General features: G+C 36.9%; 1 protein-coding gene across 6 annotated transcripts in view; it reads left to right on the plus strand.

Moving 5' to 3' along the window:
• The first annotated feature begins 180 nt into the window (after nt 1-180).
• ubap2b (ubiquitin associated protein 2b) overlaps nt 181-12,406 on the plus strand; it is a 31,065-nt gene continuing 18,839 nt past the window's right edge. For 2 of the 6 annotated variants that reach the window (XM_058784594.1, XM_058784599.1), the window contains exons 1-11: nt 242-319; nt 1,313-1,449; nt 1,562-1,639; nt 3,146-3,256; nt 3,474-3,618; nt 3,788-3,865; nt 7,285-7,345; nt 7,476-7,546; nt 7,878-7,930; nt 8,018-8,088; nt 11,916-12,102. In XM_058784594.1, coding sequence (XP_058640577.1) covers nt 1,354-1,449; nt 1,562-1,639; nt 3,146-3,256; nt 3,474-3,618; nt 3,788-3,865; nt 7,285-7,345; nt 7,476-7,546; nt 7,878-7,930; nt 8,018-8,088; nt 11,916-12,102 — 951 coding nt within the window. In that variant the 5' untranslated portion in view covers nt 242-319; nt 1,313-1,353. Of the gene's footprint in view, nt 370-1,312; nt 1,450-1,561; nt 1,640-3,145; nt 3,257-3,473; nt 3,619-3,787; nt 3,866-7,284; nt 7,346-7,475; nt 7,547-7,877; nt 7,931-8,017; nt 8,089-11,915; nt 12,103-12,406 lie in introns of all 6 variants that reach the window. The other 4 variants (XM_058784596.1, XM_058784598.1, XM_058784595.1 and 1 more) reach the window with 4 other exon arrangements.

The following is a 12,406-nucleotide window of genomic DNA, read 5'->3' on the forward strand; positions in this document are numbered from 1 at the left end:
TTCTGGACAGTTCAGATGTTCAAACTGAGATTATTGTACTGATCATGTAATTTATAAAAAAAAATAAAAATAAATAAAATAAATAAATAAATTTAAATGAGAGAAATGTAAAACAGGAAAATTGTCTAAAATGTAATTTACTTTACCTAGTAGTAAATGCTATGCGAAAACGGCCAGGACTTTTATTTTAGTAATTTCGTCTGGGCTTTTATATTGAAAAACGTCTTGTTTGTTGTCGCGGGCTTCTCGCTGCTGTATGAGGGAAGCGCGTGCGGTCAGTGGGCAGGTAAAAACACACAGCGTTGAGGGAGCGGAAAGGGTATGACTGTGATGCAGTAAGACTGAAAACAAAGCCATCACCGTCGACTTGTAAAAAGAGCTTATGTTTCTATCTGGCCAATGATTAAATGTTTACTTTACTCGATTTCGACACATTATTAGCGGCAGATGAGCTGAAGTCTGTTGACGGTTGTTCGTAGCATTAGCAACGGCGCGGCGTGGTGCAGACCAAACAGTTAGCCGAGTGCGTTAGCATCTGCTTGTTTTTACTCTCCCGTCTAATCTAACTATCCAAAATTGACTGCAAATACATAACTATGACGCAATTGTGTATTTTCACGTGCGCTAAAAGGACATAATCACTCGCGTGAGTTTGTCTGTTGCTAAGGGCCATTTCACGATTCTGTGTGTTTTTAGTTCGTCACGACGATTGATATAACGTTACATGACGGTCACAGCGAATTCAAACCGTTACCGCGATTATTTAAGTCAGCACTTAGTTAAAATCTTGTCGTTGATTAAAACGCACCGAGCTCCCTAACGTTACCTAGACAGCGTTTTTTGGCCGAACCGTAACGTTACGTTCGGAATACCCAACTATGCGATCTAATTAGGCGACTCGGTAGGTTTTGAGACGTCTATCTTAAGGGGATAGACACAAAAATACGGTTTGTTACTCTAATATCGTTTTCAGCATTTATCACTGTTTTTTTTTATTTTTTCGTGAACTGGCCCTTTAAGACTGATGAGCTGTTTATATGTTGTTGCAGGCGTGTTTTATTTTTTCAGGAGTGGGTTTTGGGTGGGTGTGTAAGTGGACACCAGTCCAGACTATGTTTGCATGGCTATATTTAAGTGCTGGATAGATAGGGTGTGATAGTTTTACATGAGAAGTACAGTACTGAGAGTTAAACTAGCCACAGGCCCGCTGCACCTGTCACCAACCGCTTCGTACACAAATGTCTTGGGAATATTTTTTTATAGTCTTATATGCATGTGTAATAATTTGATTCTGTTTCCTCTTCTCCTCCAGATTTTCTACTTTGTACATACATTATTTTGTATATACTGTTTATGATGACTTCAGTGGTAACTGATGCTGCCAGGGGCAATCGGGACAAAGCCCTACCACAAACCACACACACCTCACAGCCACAGAAACAGATACAGGTGAGCCGCACACACACTCTTCATCAGTTAGGTGTACCATATACACAAGCCTGAGGACCAGCGTATAACTGTGTTCTGAATATGGATGTGTAACTGTGTCATCTGTCTCTAGGCCACAGCAGAACAGATCCGACTTGCCCAGGTGATTTACGACAAAAATGATGCAGATTTTGAGGGCAAAGTCCAGCAGGTGAGCAACACCAAAATCTACAGAATTCAGCAGCATCGTGGCCAGAAGATTGTTTTAATTTCCGTATTCGTGTCTTTATTCCAATACGGAGGACAAAATCTGATATCCAGTAATGAGGATGGAATTGCAGAATCCAATCTCAAAAATGGAGTTTACTGTATAATATGGAATGTCACAGAATTGAGCAAAATTTGGATGAATAAATCAAAAGTGGGGCTGTGTAAATAATCAAATAACAATATTGTATTTTAAATATACTTTAAAAATATATCTACTTTAAATATAAAGTCTGCATGTCTCTGTGTGAATGAGTATGTGTAGTAGACAAAACTAAAGGTTTATGCATTCAATTGGTTACCCTCATTTTCAATAATATTTGTGTTAAATCATAGAACAATCCATTTAAATTAAAACAGACACAGAATGTCTGGGGGGAAAAAAAATCTATAGGGCATTTTTGTTAAATTGAATAAATTATTCAATTGTTGGTTTTATTAATTTAATTGATTGGATGTCCTTTTTTATTTTTGCGTAACTATAAACCATTGAAACAGAATCTAGAACTGCTGATTGTGCACAACAACAGCTGGAATTAGTGTAGTCCAATTTTAAAAGGATGGTTCACCCCAAAATTTTTTATTTGATGCTTATCTGCTTACCCCAAGGGCGTCCACGATGTAGGTGACTGTTTCTTCGGTCAATTTGGGGTAACACTTTTTTGAGCCAGTTTCCTTTAATGAATCAGCAAAAAAAAAAAAAAAAGGTTTAAGAATCTGTCTGGACACTTTGCCTTGTTTTGAAGGTCTATGCACACTGAGTCCGAAATTATCGTCTGGAATTTTCGCACGTTAAAAAATAAATACAACCTCATGTTGTCAATCAATTTTACACACTGCCTCCAAAATATTCATCTGTAATAAAAATAATTCGGACCAGGTTTGATTTTCTGCATTTTCGCATCCATAGCAAGCATTTTGATAGGAAAGGATGAAGAATACGAAAATTACGGACTCCGTGTGCAAGGACCTTAATGACTAATGAATCCGTCAGAATGGTTCTTCATTCACAGCAGTTACTTTCACATTTCCATCTCAAAATGAATCAATATTTGTTACTGTTTATTTTAGCTTCCCACAAATCAATATAATTTCAGTCTGGTAGACAAAGATTCTAGAATCAGTCTTGAACTCTTACCTTTTTGTTTGAATTAGTCTAATGACTCGTTCTCAATAAATCAGAGTGGTTCCTAATTCATTAAACTACACTTACTTTCAGATATCTAATTCAGTGAATCTAGGTTTTTGTGTTGTATGCTTCATTCAAAGGAATCAGTATAATTTCTGGCTGATAGCTACACATTTAAAGTTTTGTTGTAATAAATTGTAGACTTTAATAAAATCATCAATGTTACAGAAGTAAATTTTACTGTAAAATATAATAGAGTGAGAGAATTGATGTTTTGTTGTATAAAGTGTTTGATTGTATTTGGTTGTGTTTGTGTCCCAGCTCATGGAGGTTACAGGCAAAAATCAGGATGAGTGTATGGTGGCCCTTCACGACTGCAATGGGGACGTAAACAGGGCTATCAACTTCCTGCTGGAGGAGGTTACTGTCAAGGTGCGTGCTTGCTACAGTTGATCCTGTTTGACTTGTTTCTGATTCAGTGTCTTTTGTAATTGCATTAATTATGCTAGAAAAACTAGAGTGGGTTGAAATGTCATGGAGCTTTTCCAGCTTTGCTAGCCTGCCATACTAGTTATTAAGCTGCTATATGTCTTTGAGGTTAATATACCCATGTTTCTGATTCTGTTGAATTATTCTCATCCTTGCACAGGACTCATGGGAGACAGTTGGCAAGAAGAAAAGTGTTGGAAAAGAAGGGACAGCTCCAGAGAGCAGGGAGAAGAGAGGAGAAAGGGAAGGCAGAGGCCGCGGGGGTCCAAACAGACGTGGCCGAGGGGCCAGCCACAACCAGGAAGGTGCGTATTTCTGTGCGTTTATTGTGTACATATCCTAACTTGCATGTTTAGATTTTTTTGCCTGAGGCAAGGTGTCCAATTAGACCGCACAATAATGTTGTTGTGATGATTGGAGATCAGGTGTATAGGCATTCACTGCTCTTGGACTTGTTTTTTATTTTTTTTTTAGGGCGGTCGGAAGAGAACGGGTTTGATTCAGCTCCAGGAGAGAGAGGAGGAGACCGCGGGCGCAGAGGAAGAGGGAGAGGTCAGTGCATTATATGCACTTCAAGACATTACTGCTTACTAATACTCTGTTGCCCCTAGAAGTGATTTTTAAGTTGATTAGCTGCATAAAAATGAACAGTCTATTATTCAAAAATATGTGGAAAACTAACACTACCATTCAAAAGTCGCAGTGTCAGTAGTAGTGTTGTCACGGTACCAAAATTTCAGTATTCGGTACCGATACCAGTGAAAATCCACGGTTCTCGGTACCAATTTCGGTACCACATGCTAATTAAAAAACACACTATTTTTTAATAATAAAAATAAAATGTACAAAAATCAATGCCAGTCTTTTTATAATTATTTAAATTGCTTCAAGTTTTTCTGCAAGTAAAAAAAGTATGAAAAACAGTAAAGTTTCACCCAAATTTAATTTCTTTTAATTAATGAAATTTAAACACATTTTATTTTTTTGATATTATATTGATATTATATGATATTACTATTAAAATTAAAATATGGAAGAAATATTGTGTGATTATTTCTTTAAAAATAAATATAAATTTTTTTCAGCAGTAGTAATAGTATCACATACATTCCAGTGTTTCCCCTACCATTATTTTAGGGGGGCAGCCTGCACCCCCCGCCCCCCTTGAAGGTCAAGTTAATTTTATTTTCTCTATAGCGCCAGACTACAAAATAATTAATTCAATGTTACCTTCCCTATAGAACAGGTGTATACCTTGTTCTTTTATTAAACAAACTAAATAGCCTTATGTTATTTATCTTATTTACACGGCGGCGTGTCATTTCTGTCTCTGTTACATGGTCACGCTTTCTGTATTGCGCGCACAGCGGAGTTCCGCCCCGGTTCGCTCGCGCGCGCACACACACAAACGTAAGCGCACACTCCCACTCCTATTTGTAAATATTAAGCCGCAAAACATCTATTTAAATATGACTTCTGCTTGTCTCTGTGTTAATGTATGGCGCAGACGCGTGGGTTTGTTTACTCATACAGAAGCGCGCGGCGCTTACGGTGATTATTAACGTCTGTCGTCTCACTAAATGAGGACATAAATACATGAACAACATCTCCAGAACTGCTCTGAGAGTCACTTCATGAGCATTCGAGCGTTTCATTTGAGAAAAACTATCCTCATATCATATACACAGAAATGTAAAGATATTCACGGCAACCTGTCAAAATAGGTTTTACTTGGAAGACATTGGGCAGAACGTAATAGGCTACTACTAGTAAAACTAGTAAACTACTTTAAGGAATAATCATACAATGTCTTCAATGTTATTATCAATATTAAATCCCCTTTATTTTTATGTCGGGAAAAAAACGGAACCCTCCCCAAAAATGCTCGTGAAGTGACTCTCAGAGCAGTTCTGTAGATATTGTTTATGTATTTATGTCCTTATTGAGACGGCAGATGCTGAAATCACCGCGAGCGTCAGGCGCGCTTGAGTGTGTAATAAAGAAATACAAAAAAAGTGCATCTCTGCCATTCATTCATGGCACTCAGTACCAGGTTTTTTTAAGTACCAGTGGTACAGTGACGTTTTCATTTTTTTTTTGTACCGAAGTACCGGGTCTTTTGACAACACTAGTCAGTAGTGGTTGTGCTAATATCAGTCTGATAAGTGATCATCATCTGGTGAAATCTGAATAAATCTGCCCAATAAAGTGCATCCATCCATCATAAAAAGTGCTCCACATGACTCCAGGGGGTTAATAAGGGCCTTCTAAAGCGAAGCGATGCATTTATATAAAAATATCTATATTTAAAACTTTATAAACTGAAATCTCTAGTTAACTGTCGTACACGCGTTCATGAAAGAGTAGCGTTCCAGCGGATGACGTAGGCGTAGTGACAGGTTCTCTGGTGAACCCAAAATGGTTCTTCTATTGCATTTTATTGGTTCTTTTTCGGAACCTTTATGCTTGATGCAAGTTCTGCTATCTCAGACTGGGCAGGATGGGGCCTGTTCCTGTGTTGCTATTTGTGTCACTCTGAGCAACGTTTGTAGGGCACTAAATGTGACGAATGCGTTGTTTAAAGCAGCTGCAACTCGAGAGGGGAAGATGGTGAGTGAGGGAGCAAGAATGGGACAGGAAAGAGTCATCAGAATGGCCTGTCTTCCGTCATATGTCTCTTAAAGGGATCCCTGGGTATTAAGACTTGTATGGCTTAATATAATGTAAATTATGTCTCTTACTGAAATATGTAGTAAAAAAACCCATTAAAGATGTGTGTTGTTTTAAAAAATCACATCGTTTTATACATATTTTGAACTATGGGGGGGCGCCATTTTTCTGATGACGTAAAATGGTTGCACTCCATGAGCTACTAGCGCTATCTGTTGCTATTTTTACCACAACACAACTCGGAATAGACAACTCGGAAAATAAAATACTTATATGATGACCAAAGCTACTGAAAGCGCTTACGGGTGGCGATGGATATAAGTATTGATTTAAACCAAATGCTGTACCATCGATTTTATTTATTTATTTTTTTCTCCACAAGGAGTCTAAACGCCACAGATATCGAGAGAAATCCGCTCTGAGAAACTCTTCTAGCAGCCGCGCGTCATGATTAGTGTCGGTATGTTTACATCCTAACAGATGGCATCTAGCGTTTCTTGTCTCAGCCGTTTGTAAGCTCTTTCAGTAGCTGTGGTCTACTAAAAGACTCAAAGGTATCAGGGCTAAAGTGGAGAGAAAAAAGAAGTGGGTCTTTAGGAAGTTTTATTCGTCCACAGGCATCTTCCCATACTTTTCTCCTTTTCTTATCGCTAGGAAAGCAGTGAAGTCTTGCATTACATCGCTTCTTTTGTTGCCCTTCGACTGAAAATTACAACCAAAAGCCTCACAATGTGGTATCTTATCAGTATTTTATTTTCTGACTTGTTGCGGTAAAAAGCACCAGTAGCTTACTGAGTGCAACCATTTGACGTCAACGCAGAATGTACTGTGCACATAAAATAATGGCGCCCCCCATAGTCCAAAAACGATGTCTTTTTTTTTTTTTTTTTTTTTTATAAATATACATTTTCATGGTTTTTTTTTACCACATTTAAATAAGAGACATCATTTACGTTATATTAAGCTATACATGTCTTAATACCCGGGGATCCCTTTAAAGTGGACATCACTTCCAGTTTTTAAATGAAGTTTAGTCTATTGCATCTACATTTAATTTCATGTGCAAGAACATTAGCTAATCATAATCGTGGATGTTTGTATAAAGCTGTCTTAAAGGTACAGGAGGAAAAAGGTCAGTGAAAGGGAGTTAAATGGTCAAGCATGGCATATCAAGATTGAGATCTTGGAAAGGAAACCAATGGAAAGGCACAAGAAGTAGTAAATACATTCATTTTTAGCTGAACTCCTCCTTTATATTTTCACTTGTTCTGATTGGTATTTATGCTGGTGTGTCGTCTCAGGTGTAGGAAGCCGAGGAAGAGGCAGAGGAGCTGGAATGAGCAGGTTCTCTCAGGGAATGGGGTGAGTGTTCACGCTTTTGTATTTCCAAACCCATCACACACTCCTCCAGTGAGAAATATCTCTGTGCACATTCCAAAAATGTTCTTGGTCATTAGTCTTACTTGTCCTCCATTGGATTCTCTTTGACCAGTAGGACGTTTAACCCTGCTGACTACACCGGCTCTGCTGAGGCAGGGGAGGCTGGAAATGAGACTACTGAAGGTGAGTGCTGTTTATTGATCCGGATCCTGATTTCTTTAATAGAGCAGAATTTGCTTCTCTAATACTTTTTATTTAATCATATCTGAAGCCATTTTCAGTGTAGTATCGATGTCAGATAAGCTGTTTTTTTGTAGTATTGATTTCATGCGGCAGGCTCTGTATAGATGGAAAGTCGAAATGCACTGATCCGATTTATGTAGTGCAGGTCATCCTCAAACCAAAAAGCAAAAGTTGCAAATGAGCATAATCACTAACCAGCGATTATGAATTTCTTAATTTAGCCCTCTGCAAAACAGCATTTTATCTTTAATTACCTCACCTGTGCTTTCAGGAGCCTGGAAGGAAAGTCTGGAAGATTGGGCGACCGAAGACTGGAATGAAGATGTGAGTGATTTCATGAATGTTAAAATGAAACTGGAAAATTTGATCAAGAGATGCCAGTGTGTAATGCTCACTTTCTCCATTTATCAGCTATCTGAGACCAAAGTGTTCACTGCTTCTTATGCACTTGGCTCCAAGAACCTTGTGCAGCCTGGACAGGGGTGAGTGCTTCCTGTGCTTCAGCACTTTGCAGAACAGTGCTCTGATATACAGATGACTAGGAGTGCCACTTAAAAATAAAGAAATTGAAAGAATAATTTAATGAAATTAGAAATGTAACTTTAAAATTAATTTTACTGTGGCTTAATGCACAAAAATACAATAATTTTACAATTTACAAAATATTACCTCAATATATCAAGTTTTAAATTGGTTCATTTGATTTGTCTACTGTCTTTGTCATTGACCAGATGCTTTTATTTAGTCATTTGTCAATCAAGTTAAAATAAATGCCATTAGGTAGTTGAAACAGTTCAGCATACACTTGAAACAGATCAAAGATAATATATGTATATATAATAAGATAATATAAAAAAATTAAGACTATAGTTTAATATTCATATTAAAAGCAGTCAGAAATGGAGGGAAAACAATTAATTCTAATGCGGACAAAAGACACTTAAAGTAAAATTAGTTATTTATAATTGTTTCTTACTGTGCAAACAAGAAACAACATCCGCCTTGTTCAAATTTTAGAGGAAAAATTGAGTCCTAATAGCATGGCTAAAAGAAGCTAGCTTAAATTGTACTACGTGTACTGCGTTAATTAACTGAGACTTGTCATAGCAATTGCATATCAGGGCTCTAGACTCATTCTTACCACTGGTCGCACTTTTGCGACTAACTTTCTCAGTTAGACGCATGAGCACATCATTTGGTCGCAATTTTTATTTATTTTTTTGCTACAACATTTGGTTAATCAATGCATGCTGATGAACATTTATCATAGTTTATAGTTATATGGTAACGAAAGTGTTCAACGTTCAACCCGTTCTTTTTCATCAGTATTTTGTGATTTTTAAATTTTGTAAAAGTTTTGTTTTTTAAAAACAGATGTTCCTTTTTTTTGTGCGCTTTCACTTTCAAATTCGAGATCTTGGTGTCACGTTTTACAAGAAAAGATAATTGTCTGTATTGCTTACATCTATACACCTTTCACTTTTTAAGACTAAAACAAAAGATGGATTCATTGTTATTCTTAAAATGCACAACAACAATAAAACAGTAGGCTACAATGACGAACTAGCTTGCATAACATTTATTAACCAAAACGAATAAGATGAGGCATGGCATAGGACACATCACATGCTGTATTATATACCGACTAATAAATTACAGCATGTTTAGCAAACACTGAGGAATCAAATTAATAATATAAAAAAAAAAAAAAGGAAATCCTCCATAGCATAACTTGAGGTAAACAGCAAAGATAAGCTTTTCAAAAAAAGTAAAACTAAACTGGCTGTCTCTGACAGGACTTGCATGTTTTCTTTCTACAAGAATACCAACATGTTCACCTTCTCTGGTTTAAGAAGCGGCTTTTACTTTGGTTTGAAAACCAAATCCTCTGTTGCGCTTCATACGTGGCGCACACCTTCGCACTTGTGCTGACACAACGAGTATAAACCAGAAGCGCTCGCTGCTGTAATCTGACTCCTGCTTCAATGTGCCAGGGCTCAGAAGGGCGCGCTGTATGAAGCAGACGCTTTGGAGCTGCGCAGACCATTCACTCATGCAACCACGTCAAATTTTTACTCGCACATTCTCAAAAAATGGTCGCAGTCTAGAGCCCTGCATATCATTGCTCTTTTGTTGATTTTGATTGCTTCCATTGTCCCTATTTGCAAGTTGCTTTGGATAAAAGCGTCTGCTAAATAACTGAATGTAAATGTAATTTTAAATTTTGTAGTAGTACATTAATGGTCAGTGTTTCCCCTAGGTTTGCTGCTTTGTGGGGAGTGGGTTTTTACATTAAACTTTTTCCGGATTCCGCTTTTTTTGTTTTAATTTTTCTGGACTCCTTTTTAATGGTTAAATTTAATTTTATTAATCAAAAAGCAAGCCTGATTAATTAAAATCATAAACTTAAACAATTTAGCATCAATTTATTAAGTTTAACAACAATTACATGTCTAGGGCCTTGTGAAATGTTTTATTTTTGCCAACCTTATGTTTAATTGTTACCAAATTCTGTGTTTTACCATGTCTAATTATTTGAAAGCATAAAAACAAGATTAATTTATTCTTACAGTAGCCTTATGAATTTATTTCCCTCAGAAATTCTGTTGTGCATTTACATTGTTTCTGTTTATCAAATTGCATAAAACATTCATTTTAAATGATCTTTTAATTAATGAAAATTAAATCAATTTAGATTTTTGGCAAATAGAGGTTTTAATATTACAATTAAAACATTGAAGAAATATTGTATGATCAATCATTCCTTAAAAATAAGGTTTTAATAATTTTAGTAGTAGTACTACGTACATTCTACTGAACAATAGTAGGCCTAATGTATTTCTGCCACAATGTCAAGACAAGTTAAACCGAACATTTTTGACAGGTTACTGTGTATATATATATGATATGACACTAGTTTTAGTCAAATGAAGTGGTAAAATGCTCGTGAAGTGACTCTCAGCAGTTCTGGAGATGTTGTTCATGTATTTATGTCCTCATTTAGTGAGAGGGCAGACATTAATATCACTGTGAGCCTCACGCGCTTCTATAGGAGTACTAAAACAAAACCGTATGTCTGCGCCATTTATTAACACAGAGACATGCAGAATTCATATTTAATTAGTCTTTTGCGGCTTAATATTTACAAATACTAGTGGGAGTGTGCGCGCACGTGTCTGTGTTTGTGAACTGTGTGCGCGATACAGAGAGCAGAGGAGAATTATAAACGCGGGACCATGTAGAGACAGAAATGACATGCCGTCATGTAAATAAGATAAATAACAAGGCTATTTAGTTTGTTCAATAAAAGAACAAGGTATAGACCTGTTCTATAGGAAAGGTAACTTTAAATGACTTCTGTTGTGATCTGGCTGGCTATAGAGAAAATAAAATTAACTTGACCTTCAGGGGCGCCCCCCTAATATAATGGCAGGGGAAACACTGATAGTAGTTTTCTTCTTTTGTTTTTAAGTGGCACACCTAGGATTACAATGGAATTACTTATCACTCTGTCAGACATATGTTATAACTTGTACAACTTGTTTAAAGTATTTTTGGCTTGGTACCTTTTATATGAATTTAATTTGAAGTGTTGTAAGTAACTGTTGACAACTCCTGATTTGCCTTGACCACTACATCTCTACATGGTAAAGAACCTGGTTTTGCTCATTCACACTAATAAACAGGAAAGTAACAGAATCAGAGATGCAAACTTTACCAACTATGAGAGAACTTCTGCTATTAAGCACCTCCAAAAGACAATATTTTTAGTCAACTTTATACAGTGTTGGTTTAGTTCAGTTCAGTTACTGTGCAAAGTAAAACAACTATGAAACACATTTGATTCAGCTATATACAGTTCTAGAGAGGGCGATGGTGTTATTTAGCTCAAGTCATTTCTTTTGTTTCATTCATTAATTATGGATGAAGATGATTCAGCTCTGTATTATATCTTGTGAAACTGCTCTGTATTATATCTTCAACAAGCAGTTAAGAAGAGCAAGTTTAGACATATCCGTCTACCTGAGTGCTACAAAATATTTGGCATGCATTCAGGTATGATTTCCCCTCCCGGTCTCGTTAATTTATGACTTATGTTTAGCAATTGAAGACGAAAAAGCAAACAGCCTTACAACTGAGCATGCAGAGACAGATTAGCAGGCATATGTAGGTGCACTCTTGGAACATCCTCACTTCCTGTGTTGTGAAAGCAATAGGGCATAACTCCATCAAAAATGAATTTGATGTTTTGCATCCTAGGGCAAAGACTTCTTTTGTAGTTGTCTGAAAGTGTTTCTCTGCTCCTCAGGATGGATCTCGGCTCTCTGTTGCCTAAGGTGGCTGAGGGCGACTCTGAGCTGGCCGGATTGGAGCTGTCATACCCTGATACTCTCAACCAGAGCCTGGTGTTCACCAACTCTCAGCAGCAAACCACCCGAACACACACACACAGCTACGCATCTGCTGCTGCTGGCACTTATGCACATGCCGCATCGGTGAGAAAAACACACACATACTAGCACTGAGCACCAAAGTACTTGACTCTGCATTTACTGGGCCAAATTCATTTTCCCATCCAGGACTGTGGCTATTCATTGCAGTTTTTTTTAATTTTTTTAATTTTAATTTTTATTTTTATTTTTTAAACCAGTTGTAACAATTGTTTACATAATGTACACTACTCTTCAAAAGGTTTGGAGCCAGTCAGATTTTTTCATTTTTTTAAATGAATACCTTTTGTTCAACAAGGTTGCATTAAATTGCTAAAAAGTGAAATGATTTGAACTGATAAAGGTGACA

This window comes from Onychostoma macrolepis, chromosome 08 (assembly GCF_012432095.1).
Source record: "Onychostoma macrolepis isolate SWU-2019 chromosome 08, ASM1243209v1, whole genome shotgun sequence".
Lineage (NCBI taxonomy): Eukaryota > Metazoa > Chordata > Actinopteri > Cypriniformes > Cyprinidae > Onychostoma > Onychostoma macrolepis.